Raw genomic sequence first — 22,599 nt, forward strand, 5'->3', positions numbered from 1 at the left:
GGTAAAATAGAAATTAATAAACACCTACATAATATTAGTTGTTTATTAACAAAGGGTTTGTAAAAGGTGCGTTGAATTACTTTGTCACAACCTAGTAAATGTAATACCTGAAGCTTTAAAATAACTTTTTATTACAAATAAAATTTACAGTATTTGACCCCTTCACAATTTCCTTTTTCTTTTTTTTTTTTTTGTGCATATTTTTCAGACTTCTATTATTCAGACCAATGACTGTAGAAAAACAGTCATTGATTCCGACCGTAAAGCAAGACAAAGACAATCGATCGTGGCTCAAGAGTTGGGAGTTCGCCTTGTAATCGGAAGGTTGCCGGTTCGAGCCCCGGCTCCGACAGTCTCGGTCGTTGTGTCCTTGGGCAAGACACTTCACCCGCTGTCTACTGGTGGTGGTCAGAGGGCCCGGTGGCGCCAGTGTCCGGCAGCCTCGCCTCTGTCAGTGCGCCCCAGGGTGGCTGTGGCTACAATGTAGCTTGCCATCACCAGTGTGTAAATGTGTGCGTGAATGGGTGGATGACAGGTTGTGTAAAGCGCTTTGGGGTCCTTAGGGACTAGAAAAGCGCTATACAAATACAGGCCATTTATCATTTACAATACAAGCAAGTATTTGTAATAACTGGTGATTACTTTGTCATAGTGCTGTGAAGGCATTTTGGCCCACTCCTCTTTGTGAATTTGTTTTAATTCAGCCACACAGGATGGTTTTCAAGTATGGATAGTCTGTTTAAGGTCATGCCAAAGCATCTCAATCGAATTTAACTTTGGACAGCTACTCATCCACTCCAGGTGTACTTGAGCTTCAGGACATGAACTGATGGCCGGATGTTTTTCTTCAGGATTTTCTGGCAGAGAGCAGAATTCATGGTTTAATTTCAGCAAGTCTTCCTGAAACAGCAAAGCAGCCTCAGACCATCACTTTACCACCACCACATTTGCTGTTGGAATGATGTTCTTGTGTTATTTTTGGTCAGCAGTAGTTTTCTCCTTGAACTCCCCTGGATGCTATTTTTGCCCAGTCTCTTTCTTATTGTTGGATCAAGAACTTTGACATTAACTGAGCCAAATGAGGTCTGCAGTTCTTTTGATTGCGTTTGCATTCTTTTGTGACCTTACCACAAGTCTAAATGTCATAAATAAAGTCATTAGTAACTAAGTAAAATTTTATTTTTATAGCACTTGCGGCTGAATTTACAGCGAGGAAGACCAAGACAAGGTATGTTGGAAGCAAGAGGCATTTATTTGCCCATTTAGCTCTGGCTATGACAGTTACTCACATGTCAAGCCTTCTCACAGCACAAACAATCACACTCATCTGATGACAACTGGCAGCCTTAAATACTCGCAGCTCTTAAGTTCTAAACCAGTTTTTTACTGTCAGGTAAAATTGAGGTTGAGGTTTTTCAAATTCTAACCGTCCATCAACATTCTACAATACACAATTTTATTAAATAAATATATACATACATTTTACAACTTACATGTTTTGTTTTGTTTTTTTAAAAAAAACATGTTTTGCAACAAAATGCTAGAAACACAAGGTTACCTTAATGCAGCTGCCCTTTATCACATGACTTCAGGGGCATGCTAGGGAAAACTTCTGTGACAGAGCTGCAGGTTGTTCAGGACACTTCCACGAGGCTTCAGACTAATTCTTCACATGTCACACAGTTGCTGACTCAGTTGCACTGGCTCCCCATTAACTTATAAGTCCACTTTCAGATTCTGATTTCTACTTTTAGAGGTCTGCATGAAGCAGCAACATCATACATCAGTGAACTTTTAAGGGAAGAAAACAATGAATTACAGTAATCCAGGCGTTCATTAGAGGAATTCATTAAGGAATGTTTTAAATCAACAGCCCTTATTATATTGGTAGTACAAATCCTATTTTGTTTTATGCACACAAAATGTAAACTGCAAATGTATAATATTTACAATATCTTTGTGATTAAGCTACTGCTTTAAAACCTTTTGTTTTAAAATGTATTTTTCTTGAAAATCAAACTTGAAGACAAAAGACGTGTGGCTTTTTTGCCACTGAATCGAGATTGCTTCTACTCCTATTCGTGGCTTTGCAAATTCAAAAATGCTCACATGTTAAATTAATAGACAATCACAAGGACAGATGTTTTCTCTTTTGTATTTAATGATATAAAATGTTATAAAGCAAAACATTCTTGCATCTGAGTTACAAAATACACAATTGGATTCTGCCTGTAGTATAGCAACAATCATCACAGCGCTTTTTGTGTAAAACAGTATACATTAAGGCATAACACAGTCAACACCCCGTTTACAGTATCAGTATAAATTATCTTTAGTCTTTCAATACAAAACACAGGCTCGTATATATGGAGTTTCTACAGCAAGCAAGTGGTGGATTCTCAATACAGAATAAGAATAATCTCGTGAAAGTTGCGGTCAGTAACATCAGCTGCTGTACACTGGTTTTCTCCAAGACAAATTGCCTTTACAGTCCTTTTAATGGATGACAATCCAGCCACAGGCCTCCATCTGAGCTCCTCAGAGAGATGATTAAGAACCTTGAAGTTGACGCAACACTGCAGTAGTCTGGAGACTTTAATGCACAAGTCAACACTGGGTTTGTGTTGTTCGGGTAACATGTATCCCGTTTACACCGTCATGCTTCAAATGATCTGCAAGAAATAAAAACAAACACATTTTATAAGTCATCATGTATCAACAATACTGTTAAACATTTCAAATTAGAGTACTGTTGAATTTGTGTAGAAAACTATTTTAAACAGATATCACGTGGCAATCGCTAAGGAAGTCAGGCTGTCTACATGAAAAATGTTGAGAAAAACCAAATTTAAATACACCCTTTTTAATATAGGCATGTTTAAATAAATCTTAATTAGTTTTTTAGTAGCACTACTATCAATATTATTAGTTCTGCAGGCAGAATAAAGGTTTAGATTTTAAATAGATCTTAAACAACAAAACTGTGTTAAGGAAGATGGATCTGTTAAAGCAACTCAATTATGCTTATTGACCAAATACTTGACAAAGAAGCCCTTTGTCCGACTTGTCCGAATCTGTGTAAACAGGGCAGGATGGTTAAACTTGAAAGTTTCAGCTGAAAATCAGAGACTTAGGGAAAGTGTACAGTTTAACTTTGGGGCAATAAATGAGCCACCTTTTCACTGCTCATATCAGCTCATGATATTACTGTAATTGAAAGAAAGTAATGTGTAGTAACAAAGCATTTTGATAACACTGACATATTTAGTGTGTCATGTCATGACTTAATAGAGCTAATAGTGATTCAGACACATTCTGAAACCTTTGGGGACACAAGCATTACTTACAGGTACATTTCAGAAGATACATGACATGTCACACTATTGCACAACAGTTTTGGGGGGGTTTCTTGCATTAAGCAGTCACACGTAAGCATGTATTATCAAAGACTCACTGGAGTTCCTCTTTTAGCCTCTTGAGTTTATCTGAGAGCCTACAGTTCTTCACTTCCATGGGAGCACTCGGTATAAACCAGGCTGCAATGAACTTGCATATGACAACAACATGCTGCAAGCAGAGGGTACATGGTTAGGAAGTGGATCTCATTTTATAAACAAACAAACAAACTAACTAAAAAAAATACTTAATTTATTAATTGATTAAAAAAGGAGGTAATGGGTTATTTCATACACCTTGGTTTTGTTACAGCCCGACTCTAAGCTCTGAAAACTTTTTCAAAGCTGTCAAAGTTAGAAAATCATTGTGTTGAATACATTGTAGTTAGGAAGAAGTAGCATCCCAATGCAAACTCAAAGACAGACTTGAAACTTGCAACAACCTTTAATTTAAGGTGTATAATAATCCATAGAAGATGGGAACTTACACAGGGAGCACAGCTGAAGCAAATCATAGATAGAAAACCAAAGTACAACACACTGGGTAACAGACTATCACAATAAAACAGGAAATGTTGTCAACACTATGACATACAGACTTGATAGAGGGGCAGCAGATACACATTGTAACAAACACAGAGAGCTCACAAATATGGGTGACTAACTGGGGGAACAAAGGGATGAAGAAAGATAGTAAGTAAGAATTATAAAACCAAGAATAAAAATCAGAATGTAACAGAAAATGCAAAAGATATTTATCACTCAAATAAATATACAAAGAGAGGCCAACAAAAGTATAAAATTCTCCCAAACTTAAAGAATGACAAAACCCAAAAACCTTAATAATTAATAGTTACAAGTACCAAATCCTGGACCCAAAACCCAGAGATTGTAACAGAATGCTAAAAAACTGCTCAGGAAAGAGGTGAATGTGTGAATGTAGTGCCGTGCTTTGTAAAAGTCCAAAGGTCTTACCTCAAACAAGATGACGAATGCAAAGCGCGCAGCTAAAATGATCCAGAACTGATGGGTATGACTGTAGTCATCTTCGCTCCTGTAGTCCTTATATCTGTCAAAAGGAACATACTAGATTTTGATCAGATGTTTTTTTTATTTATTTATTTTTAACTCAAAAACTTAATCTGTAAGAGAAAACTAAAGGAAAACAAACCTGCAGAAGAAAGGCTCTTCGCCAGGAGGGATGTTCTCGCTGTATTTATATGAATCATTCACACGAAAAATTGGGGCAATGGAGAGAGTGTTGTTGATGTAACCCACCATACAACTTGAACATGAGAAAAAGAAAAACGTAAAAGAAAGCCATATAACCATATAAGCCATGCAGCCAATTGCAAAATGTATAGAATTTCGAGAGGAATGCACTTCTCACTCAGTATCTGGTGCAGCTGTGCCTTGGGCACACGGGCCGTAGTGATAACGGTACACAAGTCGGGGGATGAAGTCCGAGGATACACCAATGACCAGCCCATTGACAATGACTGCTAAGACACCAATAGCCTCTAGTATATCTAGCCACACACCTAAGGAGAAGCAGCAGTGTTACTAATGCTCAACATGCTAACAAGACCCACAGTGTCCTGCCTTTTCACAACAGTTCTCACCAATATTGTTGGTTTTCTTGGGAACCATCCTCCGCTCGAGAGTGACCATCTTAATGGCATCCAGACGTATCTCTATGACATTATTGATGAAGGCCAACAGAGGAGCGAGAGGAAAGGCTGCCACAAACAGGGTGGTAAAGCTGAACTGGATCACTGAGAACAGAAAGTAAAGATCAATTTTATTTTTTTCCCAATATTAGTTTATCCTTTACTGTTGCTGTTGAAGCATGTCACTGAGCACATACCCATTTCCAAAAACTCTCTGAACAGGCTAAATGAGTCAACATCATTTAGGCGGTAGTTGCTTAGCCAGTCTCGGAGCTTGCAGTTTTCACAAAGTTCATCCCCATCTTTAGTGTCTGAGTCATCTTTCAGATAGCAGTGAGCGCATTTCCTCTGTAGTTTCTGGGTTCTTTTTCCTTTCCACAACCGGCATAACCAGCTAATTCAAACAAACCGCTTATGTCAGCACAGATACAAGGTTGAGGCATATGTACAAGTTTGTATGAGATTACAAAGCTCTTTTATACTTACGGTCCAGTGAACTCAAAGACATTGCTGATGGTTTGCTTTAGTACCATGATAATGGTCATTTGGATAAACAGGTCGGTCAGACAACCAGTAGGGTGACACTGCACGAAAAAGTTTAAAATAAAGTCAGAAAGTTTATGTAAAACATCACATAAATAATAATACATTTGTTTTTCTAAGTGTGGACAGAGCCATACTCACTTCCTCAAGTCTCCAACGGCCTGCAATTTTTACATAATTCCCAGGGCGGCCATTTATCCTGTAAATATATATGTATCATTAAAATGTGAATTATTAGTCAGATAAGTCCAAATGATCAAAGACACACAGCATGTTTGTAAAGGTAGGACAATGAGATTTATAGAGAACTGAGCAAAAATCTTGAGCCATCCCTCAATTCTTTGAAGAATTTGATAGAAAAATGGGGATTTAATGAAACATCTGGAAACGCATAGAGTTTGTACCACTCTAACAAGCTTTAAAGTCAATATCTGGTATGACCACTTTTATTCTTTATTTATTCTTTACTTTTATTCTTTACTTTTATTCTTTACTTTTATTCTTGTTATTTCTTTAAATAGTCTTCAGGAATAGTTCTCCAGGCTTCTTGGCTGCCTTTTGTTTCATTCTCTGTCAAGATGATCCCACACTGCTTCAATAATGTTGAGGTCCAGGCTCTGAGGAAGACTAAAAAATGAAGATGCTGCAAATCAGTACAACCATAAATTTTGAAAGGCATTCAGACAGCAGTTCTTACCTGCCAAGAATGAAGGCCGCATAAAACAGTGAGGTGAAATAGGTGAAGAACTGGAAGGTGAACATTTTGACTGTGAAGCTCTTTTCAGTGGAAGCAAACGACCTTATCTCCTCTGGTGAAGACAGAAGTCGTGTTAGTGTACGTCAGCATGCATGCATCTCATTGTTTGGCCAATAGATGGCACAATCACACATCCTACAAAAGAGCCACATCAATTTTCTCTGATTGTATCTACTTGCTGCAACAGCGTGGCTGGTAATGTTTGATCCTTGCGTGCCTGTGTGTACATGCACATGTGTGTGCATTTGTGAGCCTCATCACACCAAAACAAGGGCAGCTGCAGAAACACTATCGCAAAAGTGTTTCGATTTCTTGGGATGTGGCTTCTCTTGGTGTGCAGATTTTATCAACATCACCAGGTAGTGCATCAGATAGCTGAAACAATCTTTCCTTCAAAAATGGAAACAAGAATGGGAAAGAATTATATGCTTCTGGAGTTATTCATTTAAAAAAAAATCCCCTTAGCCACTTGAATTTCAAAATTTTCCGATAGGACCTTCATTTCCATGTTAGAAAAACGTTGTTTTACTGCAGAATTTCAACCATTGGTTAACTGTCAGAGATTTACTTTTAATGTATGTGCTTTTGTAAAGAAGCACAAGTACTTAAAAGAGCTTAATTGATTCAAGTAAAACAAGAATACTGCAAAGACACATTACCTTTTAGATACTGTGACACATACAACTAGGTTCATACAGTTAACATTCATCTACTGTCAATTTATTCCTGTGCAAGTCAGTGAAATTCATGTATTCACTGCAAAGACTCCACTACCCTTGGCTCAGCTTTTCTATGCCCACACCCTGTCATCAGTTTATTACGGTGATGATGATGATAATGATAATGATGATGATCATTATTAGTAGTAGTAGTAGTATTTAACAGGCCATCACACAGAGACACATAACCATTCACCATCACACCAGCAGACAATTCAAACTCAAGCCTTCTTGCTGCAAGGCAACCAATGCATCATTCTGCTGCCAAGCTGTTTGTTATATTGCCTAACTCATGTAACTAAATTAACAGCACTGTAAAGCTATAATATTTCTAAGGTCAGCCAGAGTTTTTTGTGTTCTGCTCTCTCCAAATTCAGCCCATGGCAAATAAACAGCAATTTATGCAGTGCTTTTTTGCACTCAGATATTACTGAAAGCACTTCTTATGCTCCAAGCTCCATCTGCAGACACATTTTAATGCTCTCTCCCTCTCTCTCTCTCTCACACACACACACACACACGCACACACACACACACACACACACACACCTAGATGGATGCACAAGTTATTTCCCAAGGACACAAAAAAACGACGACCATTCCAGAGAGCATCCTTGTATTATATTTGTTAGGTCTAGCATTTTTGCAATGTGTATCTACTTTTGTAGATCTTATTTTAGTGTCTTGGGTGTCCTAATTTTTGACAATTTTTGACCATTTCAAAGAGATCAATGCATCATAAATATTTTATAAATATTATAAATATGTGTATAAGTCTTTGTAAAAATCAGTTTTAGGAAAATTTATTGATGAAAGCTCTGTCTGAAAGTTATCTGTCTATTACCTGTGTTATCTGCTTCCTATCTGACTACTTTCCTTCCTGCCTCCTCCTGAAGCTGTTACCTGACAGAAACTCTTTAAAGTTTGGGGGGGGGGGGGGGAAGAAAATTAGGTGCATTAAACATACCCATGTCACAGAGCTTCCTGGCCACAATCCAATTTACCTGCAAAGGCAAAAGTATGATAATGATCACAGATAGCATTATTAAACACATAAAGAGATGTACTTTAAGACATCTGTGTACCCGTGTCATGACAGTGATGATGAAGTAATGGAGGAAACCCCCGAGCACCATCACAGATATGTTGGAGTGGTTGCCTAAAGATGTCAATTTGTACTTTGTACTTTGTACTGCCAAAAAATCTGCTGCAATCACCCTGAACACCACCACAGCACTCGTTAGGCTGATGATCACTAATATCTGTAGAAACACAAAGACACTAAGTTGGGTCACCATACTTTTCCGATTAACATCATTTTTCTTTCCAAAACGCTCAAACCAGCCTGACTCTTATTTTAAGCAGTACATTATTAAATCATTATTAATCATTATTAAATGCATTTACATAAAGAGAAGAAAAGGTATCCTACCATAATTGTTACACAGATAAAAATCAGACTGCTGGTCCAATAGGAGTGCTTAAATTTTTTTGGTTCACAGTTGACATCATTCACAAGTTCCAGGATCAGTTCCTCCTGTAGTTTGATTTGAAAAGCAAAAAAACACATCCTTACACATACATCCATGAAAAGTAATAAACACTGTCTTTGTGTGACAAACTGGATTCAGTGGATAATACTGTCAAATACCTCTTCCTCACTCCAATCAGACACTTTCCATTCACACACATAGGTAGCACGATGTCTCTTCCAGAACTCCAAAAACAGTGTTGCTGTGAAAAACAGGAGTTTCTGTGAGATTTATAGAGTATTTTCTGCACCAAATAGTTGCACTAATTAACAGTGACTGTTCTTGATCACCACATGTTAATAACCTCTGCCACCTTTGGGACTATTTAAGGTGTTTGTCTGTTTTAAATATAACTTTGAGTGGAAAATATGTCAGTGTTGGCCTGCTTTTAATTTGAGGTTGAAAAGCTTATTATTATTTCTTATTTGACCTCTGCCAGCTGTCTGTGACATAGTATTTGTGAAATGGTTTCTGTAGTAATCCTTAGTTTTTGCTGTTGTTGTTTTTCGTTTCCATGTCCCTCCTGGGTTTCCCCTGTCTGTGTTTTTGTTTGTCTGTTTGAGTTTAACTTTCAATTCTTTCTTCTTTTTGAAGGCTGTTCAAGTAGTTTCGGTGTATTTACTGGCCCGCTTTGTTCCTTTTCGCACTCTCTTTATTCTTTTCCTGATTGAGCTGCCCCATGCCACATTATCCCTCACCCAGTGTGTGTGTCTGTTTATGTGTGTCGGCTCTATTAAGCATGATTCTTACTTATCCAGCTAAGCCTAATAAAGGTGTCAGTATTACAAAGACAGCTCACGTGGTAGAGAGCAGGTTATGTTTGAGATTCGAGATCAACAGGTTTGAACAAAGCACGTGACCAGTCAGCTCTCTGCAAAATAGCAACAGATCTTAGCATTCATGTCAGATCTGTGGCTCCCTCTGTGAGTAAGATGGTCAAAACTTTTTTAATGGCATCTGTCAATAAAAAGCATCAGTAAGAACGATAAAATCTCAGAAGTAATTACTTCAATTTCCTTTTCCCAGTGACTGCAAAGTTATTGACACTTTCAGTGGTCTATACAGAGGGTCTATAAAGAGGGTACTAAAACAATTTATACTTGTGAACCTTTGATCAAATATTCACATAGATTTAACCTACTTTGAATTCTGTTTTTATATTTAATCTTTACTCTCCGACAATAAAACTACCTTAAAGACATTTAAACATTAACTGGAGGGAAGAACAACTCTAATCCATCAGATTTTTCTATCTCTGTTAAGTTACTCAGTATGCATTTTTGCCAACTTTCCTTCCAAGCTTCAAATAAGCTAAACATTATAATATAGTAGGTCTTTTCCAGTTTTCCTGGCCACACTTAAAGTGCACACACATTCACTTTTATTTTCCATTAAACTCATAACAGAGTTCTCCATGTTTGTGATTGGCCAGATACTACCAACACCAGCAATTAATTCAGTGTTAAGCTATCAAGTTGCTAATTACCTTTGTGTGACTATACAGCCTGATTAAAGATGTTAGTTTAAGTGAAGCCAGATAATGGAAAGGTGTGTTGAACTTGCTTCACAGTGCAATACACACTGTGTGTAGCTCACTGGAAGTATTTTTTGTTGTTGTTTTTATTGGATTATTCTGCCTCTTCCTATATGCAGGGCCTTTTATTTGATTGTGAGTGTGAATTAAAGTCTTCTTTTATGAACAATTCTTTTGAACACTTAGACACGAGTCTCAGCTTTTGTGTTAGTAGCTGAGTCCACCTTAACAACTTTTACATAAACAGGACAGTTTCAAGGTTGAACTAACTTGAACGTGAACAACTACTGTTGAAAGAGGTTTAGTTTACAAAATCTTTACTTAAAAATAAAAAGAATGTCAGAAAACTCTAGCTATTCTCTATGTCAGTTGTCTTATGATAAACTCCTTATATCTACCTATAAACTGTCATAGTCTATTATTTCAGCTTTTGAAGTGTTTTTCAATGAAAAATGGTGCATTACTTTTCTTTGATTTAGTTTTGGATTGTGTGTGAAAAGTGACCTTCATTCAGCATAATCCAAATAATATCATGTCTGACTTCCTTTTGCCCTTTCCCACCCCTCCCTACAAACCAGTTCTAGCTCATTCTCTTCAAACCCTGTGCTACTTAACACCTCTGAAGCATGATCGGATAAATCCTTAGCTTAAACATTAGAATTTAATATTAGATGAAGTGTGATTACAGACTCTAAGCATCTATAAAACCATATAGATACTAAAAGCAGAACAGTGAAAAGCATTTATATGTTCTTATAGATGAATGCTCGACCACCCCCATGGCCAGATGGCCTGCGCTGATTAAGATATGAGTAGCCAGGACGAGTAGGTTCAGTGATGTGGCATCTCTTGGCAGTGCATGTCTGAGCAATCATAAAAAGACTGGCATTTGAATGAAATAGATCTGAGGCTGATCAAAGACTTGTCTGTACAAAATGTCCTGTATGTTCAAGCAAATTAAAACAAAACATAATTGCATTCTTATTTTCTATTATTAAAAGATCCTATTGCATGATTGCGTCTATCTCAAATATGGATGTGAATATTGACAAACTCACCCCATATTGCCATGAACATCGCAAAGAACACTGTCCCTTCGTTGTCAAACAGTAAGGTCACCTGTAAATAGAAAAAAAGCCATAGTAAGCGGTGAATGTACAATCACATTGTTAATCTATTTCACAATAAATGTAATGATGTAAAATGATTTACCTTGGTATAAATGCAGGTGTCATTGAGCTGCCACTCTTTGCAACCCTTGTCACAAAGTGGACACATGGTTGTGTTGGAGTTGCAAACCTCATTTCTAAAAGATTTAAAGTTTAAGTCATTACAAAGGAAAGATGTACTGTATGAAGATACAGACAGAAACTTACAGGAGGGGTGAGTGTTTGTAGTAGGAGATGCCATAGAGGAAGATAATGATCCCGATGATAGCAGGTGGGATTAGGAGAAATGTGTACCAGCCCAGCCACAGAAAGTACAAGGCCACTTTTTCTCCAAAGTAGTTCCTGACACAATAAAACACAGACAGATAGAAAAAGAACTACATTTATGTCTTGATGCATGCTCAATCATCCAGGTAAGTAAATCCCAAAAAGCTGATTCTGTTCGTCTGGACATAGCATTTTCAATGGGAGAAGCGTTTCTCACTCATCCAAGTGACTTCTTCAGTCTCAGCTGACCGCAGGTTTGCCCAACCTTATAAACAGTATATTTTGCACAATGACTGAAAATAGCCCAGTGAATAAACAATGGACTGTGAGGTCAGTTCCTTATTATTAATATGCAAATTGTCATGACAATTGATCAACATGTCACGGACCCGGTTCCAGGGACTCGGGGTCCGCAGTGTGGACTATTATTATTATTATCATTATTATCATTATTATTATTATTATTATTATTATTATTATTATTATTATTATTATTATTATTATTATTATTATTATATGGGTGTGCTCTGTTCTGCTGCTTTTCCTGCGCTCCATGTTTGTGTTTTGGAAGGTGTGTGTGTGTGTGTGTGTTTGTGGGCGCGGTCGTGACAGGCACCTTCAGGCCTGGTGGGTGTGGCCCTGCCAGTTGACCGGTCACACCCGAGGATCTCCACACACACCTGGCGCCGATCGAGCCTCGTCAGAGGAGCTACAAAACAGTGTGGCTGAGAGCTCCTCGACACTGGATCGTTGAGTGACTACCCGTCAGTGTTCCCAGCAAAATCAGTGAGTTCTAGTCTGTCACTTCGTAGTTGTGTGTTAACGGCTGCCTCTGTGGATTTTCCAGCAGGAGTGCGGGAACGGGAGAGCAGCGAGCACAAGTTTCACGAGAGCGGAGACACGGAGCACGAGCACTGGGAAGGAGACGCGTCACAGGAGTTGGAAACGCACGGGGATTCATTATTGTGTACTATTTACTTCACTGTAAATAAACGCACTGTTTGCACCGCAGAGTCCTGCATCTTGGGTCCTCCTTCCCCACACACCCACGGTCTGCCACACAGACCGTGACACAAAAACCACTGATCAAAGCCAATGGGTGTACCATGGGTTCCCCAGTTTCACCCATCATCGCCAACTTGTACATGAAGGAAGTGGAAAAGAGGGCCTTGTTATCCTACCTAGGAACACATTGGTTCAGATATGTGGATGACACCTAGGTGAAAATCAAATCTCAGGACGTACCACAATTCATGGATCACAGTAACTCAGTGGACCAACACTTAAAATTCACCAGGGAGGATATGAAAAGTAGCAAGTTAGCCTTCTTAGACTGTGAGATTTCCATCAGTAATGGGGGACATCTAAAAGCTGATGTGTACCCCAAATCTATGCATACGGATCAGTATTTAAGGTTTGACTCTCATCATCCACTGGAGCATAAACTGGGTGTCATCAGGACGCTACAACACAGAGCGAACACCATCTCCACAGACACAGCGGCCAGGGAAGCAGAAGACCATCACATTAAGAAGGCTCTGAGTAAATGTGGTTATCCCAGCTGGACATTTATCAAAGCTGGGAAGGCACCTAAAGAAATCTCCAGCCTAACCAGGAGAGAAGGACAACTGCTGCCTAAGCAAAAACCCTTAGTGATCCCCCTATGTGTCAGGACTATCAGAACTGTTGAGATGCATTTTTTCTAAACACAGAGTCTGTGTGGCTTATAAACCCCTAAACACACCAATATTGAACTATTGGATCAGGTCCCCGGACACAAATAGACTAACATAGTGTACGCTGTTAAGTGCCAGGAGGATTGCCAGGATTTATACATCAGGGAAACCAAACAACCTCTGGCGAAGCGGATGGCACAAAACAGAAGAGCAACCTTGTCAGGCCAGGACTCCGCAGTCTATTTACACCTACAGGCCAGTGGACACTCTTTCAATGATGAGGATGTACACATCCTGGACAGGGAGGAATGGTGGTTTGAGCGGGGAGTCAGACTAGCTGGGCAGCAGACTGATTTACGTGAAAAGGGAACGACCATCTCTGAATCGAAGAGGGGGCCTAAGGGCACATCTTTCACCATCTTACAATGCTGTCATTGCGGACATTCCCCAACTCTCTGTGAATGGTACTCGTGGCCATTGATCAGTGGTTGTTGATCAATGGTCATGACAATTTGCACACTAATGATCAAGGAACTGACCTCCCAGCCCATTGTTCATTAAGTGGGCTAGTTTCAGTTATTGTGCAAATGTACTGTTTATAAGGTTGGGCAAACCTGCGGTCAGCAGACTGAAGAAGTCACTTGGATGAGTGAGAAACGTTTCTCCCATCAAAAACGCTATGTCCAGAAGAACAGAATCAACATTTTGGAATATACATTTATCATTTCTTCTGATACAAATGTGGATAAAAATGTTCACTTCACAGTAACACATTTCTTAACAATTTTATGCATTACTGATATAGGACAGACTTTCTTTATAATAACTCCTCACTGTATTTATCTACTTTACTGGCAAACTTTATGTCAGTGTACAGTTTATGCTATGCATAACATAACACGATATAACATGCACTGTGTATAGTTCTGATAATACACAGTGGTAAGAATAGTCAGCATGACATATTTTTACTGCAAGGAAGACATAATTCACTTTTGCACCACAGCTGAACTCCACTGACATTAGCGGTCCCTTTATGTCACCAACAGGTCAAAGCTTTAGTGATTCTAGCGCTTTGTTTTATAGCCAAATATCTACTTAACTAATAGCATTTCCAATTACTTCCAGTGTTTTGTGTGTGTGTGTGTGTGTGTGTGTGTGTGTGTGTGTGTGTGTGTGTGTGTGTGTGTGTGTGTGTGTGTGTGTGTTTATTAGAAAATACACTGAACTCCAACACCTTAGTAAACCTTGAACCAGGTAAACTGCAGGATGCTAGCAACAACTCGCTGAGATTAGCATCCTTGCCATGCAGCTAAGCCTCACTTAGTTAATGAAGTGGCTGTAGATTCTTTAAGTGTAGAGTCCTGTCTTCATATCCATGTGTTCTTGCCAAGTGGCATTTAAAATAATTACAGTCCTGAGAGAAACAAGTACTGCAGTGATGTTCTGTCTCAGAGGTTAGCTGATTAGCTTATAGTGCAGCACATAAGTGAAAAACTCTTTGAAAAGCAGATACAAGCATCAAAACGTGCACGTTTGTAACTTTAGAGCTATTCATTTGGAAAAATCACATGACCAATTTTAGGCTCAAATTACCGATTTACCACAGAATTTCAACCACTGGTGAATTGTCAGATGTTTTACTGTTAATGTATATGCTTCTGAGCAGGTAAAGAAGTAAGTTAAAGTTATTTTCAGAATTTTTCTTTGTTTCAAACAAAACAAAAGAACTGAAGTGCCACATAATATGTTATAAGTTAAAGGATAATCCTTTAACTCTTGTAGTACTTTAATGCAACTCGCTTCAGGCAGACCATTCTCATTCCAGACGTTGGTTCAGGCATTCAATATTCATCAGGTGCTAAATTATTCTCATGCAATTTCATAAAATTCATGTATTGCGTGCATAAAGTCTCCTTGATTCTTGGCTCAGTTCTCCCATTCCCGCACCCTACCATCAATTTTTTTAAAATTATTAACAAGCTAACATAGAAAGACAGATAACCATTTACCGTTGCACCAACAGACACCTTAGTGACCAGTTAATCTGATTAGCAGGTATCTGGACAGTGCCAGAACCACTGCACAAATGAATTGTAATTTATAGAGGCACTTTTTACACTTTTTGCAAGCTGCATCCACAGATACTTTTTTAATACTCTTGCTCACACACACACACACAAACCCAGATGGATCCATAAGGGGCTAGCCCAGGTTTAGTATCTTTCCCAAGGACACTTCAACATGCAGATGAAAGAGCTGGGGATCAAACAACCGACCATCAAAAACAACAAGATTTTAGGGGGGTCATTTTAGGGGTTGAGAACTGAGTAACCAGTGAGAAGAATAAGAGGTCCATCCATAATATTGGACTGAAACAGTATTACTTCTGCTACTACACCCCATATCATACTGCACCCACATGGATGAACATTAGGATCATTCAAAAAGGCACATATTATGGTGCACCCATCAACTATTTCCCTGTAATATTAACTTATCTGTTGCACTATTATTATAAGAGCTAAATAAATTCTGAAATTGTATCTGTAATACCAACTGACAAAGAAGCTAAAAATGTTTACTAAGGGTTGTTAAATGTATAAAAGATATATAGACAAAACTGCTGCTGTGACACGTGGTTTATGTTTTAGATACACCTGAATCTAAAGACAGAGACATCTTTGCTCTCTTCTAACTCAAAACTCCATGAATTACTGTACATTATTTTAAAATCATGGCTCCAAACAACAGATTCATCATGTTCATGACATGTTTGCTGTTGTCTTGTTTGGAAACCAATTATGCTGCAATAACTGGAACAGTATAGAGTGCAGAATAATAAATAGGCTGTTGTGCTGCAGTCCAAACCTGACAGCAGTTATGGGTTGCCCTTGGAGACAGGCTGTCCACCGTGCCCATCCCGCCTTCAGTTCTCTCTGTTTCTTTTTCTGAAAGCAGAAACACACAAAATCAAAGCAAATCAGCAACATGTAGAAAATCTTTCTGCAAGCTGCTTAACAAAACACACAGTTACACTGAGAACAGAAGCTTTCTTGTGTGAATATGTAATCTGCTGGCTTTTTAAAAAACAGATTTCAACAATTAAGGGCTTCTAAAACCAACTCGACCTTACAAGTTCAAAGCTGAGACTGTAAGATACTTCATTCAACATACATGTGCTTGTAAAGGCGACACAACAGACTGTGGCTCATGTCCCTGCTTACACAGTAACATGTAGTATTCATCAGCAATCATGTACACGCACATACCCAATTATTCTCGGTATTAGATGACTCACAGCATTAACATGACTCGCAGTGTCTCTGCGAACAAATACTTTTTTTTGGCACCACTATTCTGTTTTGAGAGGCCATTGCCAAGTTTCAGTTCATTAAGCTTTCGAGAAAACCTCAACACCTAAGCAGCCATGTGAAAGGCAGTGGTTTAACAGTTTTTAGTGTCACTATCTTAAGCGTAGGAATGTGTGGACCCACATAGAGAAAACAATGGCAAATACTGATTTATGTGATCATTCTTATCTGACTTCATATCATTGTTACTCCTACGGTGACTGTTTTTATTCTTGGCTATCATTATCACTCTCCATGGATGTGATTTCTGAAGCAGAAGAAGACCATTTCTTTTCTTTCTTTTTTATACTGTAAAGCAATCAGCAGCCCTCATTCTTCCCATGTCTATACTGATCATGTCACTTTTGTCAGGTACTTCATATACAAGGATAAGACTTAAAACCCAGAATTAAAAACAAACAAACAAAACATTTCACCTCATGTAGACAGAACTTGGTCTCAAAAACCTTCATCTTTATGAGCTCCCGTAGATTTTCTGTGCAGATTAAAAGGTAAAGAGAATAATAACAAAAATATTCAGGGTCTGGTTAAATGCAAAGGATCTGGGTTGTAAATAATTCTGTCTCACCTCCTGAACGAATTTTGGTGTGACCTAAGATGAAGTGCACAATCCGTATCCTGAAACAAGGACAAGAATCACTCATGCAGCTGATCATAAAGTACAAATGTCATTAGATTAGTGCATCTTTATTGATTCCTTAAAAAATGCATTTTAAAGAGACAACTAGGCATTCCACTTTCATAAAAACACAAAGACGAAGACCTAATCTAAATACCACATGGTTAGAAAAAATTGGAAATAAATTGCTTGAGAACAAGTCCTTTGTAATGATAACACAACACAGTGCAAATAAACACTGGGATGCTTTAAGTGTCAGAAAACAGCAGCAAGGAATGTTTAAAATGCCAAAAATAGTTTCAGTGGCCTTGTTTACCTCGTACTGAGAGACACTGCGCTCTGATCTGAGCTCCAGTTGCAGGCATCGGACACCTTGAGCAGATACCTGTACTTCTCAAAGATTTCCTTGGGCGCTTGAATCCCATAGAAGACGAGATTATCATCTATGATTTTCTAACAGAAGGAAATTAAGATGAATGACTGTATGGATGAAATGTATATTTTATAGCAGAAATGTTAAGTGTACTATTAAACACCCACCGTGACTTTGAAGTTCTTTTTTTTTAGCTCTTCGATGTACTCAGTTTGCTTCTTGAAAGACTCTCTCTCCTGGTTATTAATCGTTTTGGCAACCAGGACGTAGTCATAAGAGAGTGGAGTTTGCTGAGTGACAAAAAACAATACGCCAAAATCAGACATTATATGCTATAATATGCATTAACATGGCCAGGACTGGAATTATAATTATATTAAACTATAACTGTGGACAATGGCTTACCACAGGCGGAAATGATTGCTGTTCATTGCCATTTTCTTTTACCACTCCCAGCAGCTCCAGCATCTCAATACTGGACTGAAGCATCAAAAACAATGAACAATGTTACATTATGAAATCACCCATGCTGATGTAAATACATTAAGTCGTGGTTTTAAAAATGGCATGAAAAGTATGTGGTAAAGACTTTTGTCACAACAGATGAGTTTCATGAGGCCACTGTTTTGTGATACTGTGCTTGTGAAAGTAAGCAGGAAGGTTATCACCTTCAAAAGAATCCTGTCTAACGATAACACGGGGGCGTGACAATGAATGCCACTGCGCTGAGAAAGCAAAGCACAGAGCTAATCTAACCTGAATGAAAAACATGGCGTGCTCATATAGTCTAGCAGTCAGTCCAAATCCACGCTTTCTTTAAGTCCTCAGGGGATTCTCTCACTGACACACGTACATCCACAAACAGTGAAGTCATGGCAGAGGCAGTAGCACCTGAACATCCTGATTCATGCGCAGGCCAGATTAAAGCGTGAATATGTTCTGACCTCATCTGACTAACTTGATTTAAGTGAATCTGTAGTGGGTTTGATGTAATGACTGCTTGATGAAGCTATGTGCAGTCATGATAAACAGCAGGGCCGCTGATAACATAAAATCTGTTAAAGTGTGAGGCGGCCTCAGAGCATCTTCACTACGTAACGATTAAAAAAAAACAGAAGCATCATTATTATTCATGAATCGGATCACCTACCTGTCTGTTGTGGAGAGGCATGATGAGTCGGTGCTGAATGAAGCAGTGACTTTCCGGTTACAATAAAGCTTCGATCACCATTCAGTGACACCAAAGCCTCAGCTCAGCGATTTCTCCAGCTATAAAATGATATGATGTCTCTTCAACAAGCAGTAGGCAACTTCCGGATTGCATCTAAGATCAACTGCGGCGTTGTTTCACCAGCAGAGGTATGTATAAAAACCGACTCTACCTGTTGCTGATGTCACGCCATCTATCTTTACAGCCTCCACCTTCTTCTGTGATCACTCAGTCCAGGGGGAAATCCAACAAAAGACAAGACAGAAAAAACACAGTGTGATACAGAATAACCCCAGAGACAAAGAACATACAGCCAGCCAGTTGAACTACCTCCTTTTGACTTGACAGGTACGATGGAATGGCTTTCCTTCTTCTTCTTCTTTTTTTTTTGTTATGCCTCCTCCTTCTCTCCTATGAGCAAAGTACCATTTATCCACCGCTAGATGGAAGCAAACACACTGGCTGAAACCGCCTGTTAAACCCCCTGACTTGGCTGTGACTAAATCGTCCTACACACCATTGTCAGCACTGACTGTGACATTTACAAAATAAATAAATAAATAAAAATCTTACAAAATTTAAAAGCATTTTGGAGTCTATAATGGAAGGACTAAGCAGGTTCGCTAACATTTACTAAGAAGGCAATACGGAAAAATAAAACAATAGGGGGAAGCACCTTCATTCTAAATATTAGGACAAATAATTAAGAATGAGATCATTATATCTATGCACATGTGTTAAGCGGCACATTGTAATGGGCATCTTGTTTTGTTTGCTGGATATAATTGAATCTATTCCACCTATTTACAACAACCTGTCATCTTTACAGGTAGTATTAAAAGGCTTCAATGATTAGTATAGTCAATGTTCTGGTGCTTTTCATTGTGCTGGGGGTTTGAGATTCTCTGAATATACAGTCCTGTGCAAAAGACTTGAGGCACATTTTATTTTATTTTATTTTGGGAGGAAAAACAAGAAATGTGTGTGACCATTTATTGAAATGTGCAAATATAACTGGGTAACTACACCATGTATAAGGCATAAACAGTTTATACAATTGTAACAAGCTTTGGTGCGACAACCTTTATTCTTCAACACAGCCTGAACTCTGTTAGGCAGCTTTCTTATCGTTTCTTTAAGCAGTCTTCGGGAATAGTTCTCTGGGCTTCTTGAAACGTGTTCAAAGCTCTTTTTGGATACTGGGAACCTTTTGTTCCTTCCTCTGTGATCCCACACTGCTTCAGTGGTGTTGAGGTCTAGGGAGGCTGCTCTGCGTTTTTCTGTCCAGGCATGCTTTTACTGCATTGGGATCATTATGATGCTGTAAAATTAAACCATTGTCAGTCAGAAACATCCCAGATGGTACAACATGGTGAATCAAAATACGATTGTACTTTTCTAAATTTACAATTCCATAAATTTTGACAGGATCCCCAACACAGCTGGCTGAAATGGAGCCCCAGACTTCCACTGTGTTTTATAGATAGCTGTAGACACTCACCATTGTAACTCTCTCCTGAAATATTAATGATGACTTGAACTAAAACTTTCAAATTTGGATTCATGAGCCCATAAGATCTGTTAGCACTTCTTTTCAGTCCAGTTTAATTTATGTAATTTGGCATATATCTGCCTTTACTCCATGTTTGCTTTCCTTAAGAATGACTTCTTAACAGCCATTGAGAGCATCTGTGATGAAGCTTCAGGGAACAATAAATGGACCAACCAGAGGGCCAGATCCACATCCCAGGTCCCGTGTAGGGTGTTGGCTGGATTTTTGTCCTGGTTATTGAGAGCATGACTTTCAGATACTGTTTGTTTGCTGATAGCTTTTGTTTTAGGTCTAGTTCTTCTGCCTATTTTATGCTTGAATATGTCATAAGTCAATATTAAGTAACTTAACAAATGAACAAACAATAGGAACTCCTCTAAAAATGATCAGGTTAAAGGAGTGAACTGCAAATATGTGTGAATACAGCCAATGTCCAAAGAAAAAAAATCTTTAGAAAGACTGAAGAACGACTGCACAAGACCACTTCAAAAATTCTTCAATTAAGCATTGTATTTGTGTGGTTTCTGATTTCTGTATTGATTTGGTTATATTATGTAGTGAACTTGATTTTAGATTTCTGGCTTACTTACTACCATTGTGTGGGACCTATTTTCAATGTTTATGAAAAAAAGTGATTATTTCAATCTCAGATTCCTTGCCTTTGGCTCATGTTCTGTGAAGAATATATCAAATAGCACATTTTCATTGACTTCACACCTCTAATTACTGTGTTTCACCTCTATGTACTTGCTATTCCTGCACAAGATTCCAACATTGTTATATTTAAAGTACCTGCACGTATTTGCTCCAGCATTCCTACACATGTTACCCTCTGTTTTACAGCAACCATTATCTATCTTCTCACACTCTATCCTAGCTGTAAATCAGGCATCAGACATAACAAATAAAATTGTTTTGTGGCTCCTTACCAATCAAGATTGTGAAAAAGAGTCTCTGCTCAAAAAACCTCAGAGATTTTAGTTCAGAAAGAAGATTTGGAAAATCACAAAGAAAGAGTTTCCAGAATAGAGTCCTTTTACCATTATTGGATGGGGCAGTGCAGACAGTAGAGAGAAAGGTGGAATGACACAAAGGAAATGGTCTGGGGTAGACTGAAACCCAGCCCCCTTCAGTAAGAGCTCTTACCTTCGGTTCATGGCTCACCTGCTCAACCAGGTGAGCAATATAAGCCCTGTCTAGTCAGAGTCTGACGGTGAGTTTAACGATGAGAATGAGACACGCCATCAGTTAAAAAACACAAACTGAATGGTCTGCTCGCAAAGAAATGAGTCATGTATGACTGCTGATGTGGTGCAATCAGAGACAAAATAAAAGGGTGATTCCTCTTATCAAATCTCAGATAAGCTGGCACAAACTGGCTCTTTGTTCAGTGCGGCTGATACAGTTATATAGGTGGACGCAAACCTGTTCACCTGTGATGTTTTATTAGATAGTAAACATACTTGTTCAAGATTAACATGTTTTTTATTATGATTATGATTATTTTTTTCAAAATTTTACCTTAAACATGATAGACCTTTTATTCATAAATGGGCAACAACAGGGGTCAATATCAATCATGTGGTCTGCATCACTTAGAACTGAAATAAAGCTGGTTTTATGGTTCTATTGATTTAAAAACTCAATAATCCACCCAATCCCCCTCCAATATACAGACACACAGTCACAGATACACACACACACATGGCTGTTGGTTCTCACAAGTATAGTAGAATGCAGATTTCTGTCCTCACAAAGAAAGCTAGACACAAACACACACACACACACACACACACACACACACACACACACACACACACACACACACACACACACACACACACAACATCCAGTGGCTGCTTTTTCCCTCCAGCACAACTATTTTGATGAGCACTTCCTTTACTGTTGTTCTTGCAGAGACACATTTTTACAGCACAATCACCTACTGAAATCATTTTTAAGTCTCTATCAACAATTTATGTACACACTATTTTATATTTGTCACGTATGGAGGGTCATGTCACATAAAAACCTTATTAAAGCCAGTATGAGATTAAATCAACAGGATAGCCACGACTAAGCATACAATAAAATTGAATGACTAAACATTTGGCCTATCATAATTTGACTAATGTATGTATCTGATACTACAATTAGATTCTGTGTCACCTCAATGTATTTAAACCTGCCTGGTGTCATTACAGCTATA

The 22,599-nt window shown here is 38.4% G+C and overlaps 1 protein-coding gene across 2 annotated transcripts; it reads right to left on the minus strand.

The window, feature by feature from the left end:
• Window positions 1–2,139: 2,139 nt before the first annotated feature.
• On the minus strand, window positions 2,140–19,253 carry LOC146382752 (anoctamin-9). Of its 2 annotated transcripts, XM_084933626.1 has the most exons (26): window positions 19,169–19,253; window positions 19,011–19,056; window positions 18,779–18,897; window positions 18,034–18,108; window positions 17,796–17,918; window positions 17,572–17,708; window positions 17,205–17,254; window positions 17,053–17,111; window positions 16,134–16,213; window positions 11,527–11,661; window positions 11,363–11,456; window positions 11,209–11,269; window positions 8,736–8,818; window positions 8,517–8,621; window positions 8,170–8,346; window positions 8,052–8,088; window positions 6,306–6,417; window positions 5,750–5,807; window positions 5,552–5,649; window positions 5,263–5,459; window positions 5,018–5,170; window positions 4,786–4,936; window positions 4,567–4,680; window positions 4,371–4,464; window positions 3,455–3,567; window positions 2,140–2,672 (listed from the first exon to the last, which is right to left on the minus strand). In XM_084933626.1, exons 3-26 carry the CDS (start codon window positions 18,797–18,799, stop codon window positions 2,657–2,659), a joined length of 2,343 nt encoding a protein of 780 aa, XP_084789752.1. In that variant the 5' UTR covers window positions 18,800–18,897; window positions 19,011–19,056; window positions 19,169–19,253; the 3' UTR covers window positions 2,140–2,656. The 2 variants fall into 2 exon arrangements, with proteins under 2 accessions (XP_084789752.1, XP_084789751.1); XM_084933625.1 differs by having other exon boundaries at window positions 19,011–19,229.
• Between the last annotated feature and the right edge of the window lie 3,346 nt (window positions 19,254–22,599).

This window comes from Perissodus microlepis, chromosome 7 (genome assembly GCF_051167445.1).
Source record: "Perissodus microlepis isolate ML-2025 ecotype Zambia chromosome 7, ASM5116744v1, whole genome shotgun sequence".
Lineage (NCBI taxonomy): Eukaryota > Metazoa > Chordata > Actinopteri > Cichliformes > Cichlidae > Perissodus > Perissodus microlepis.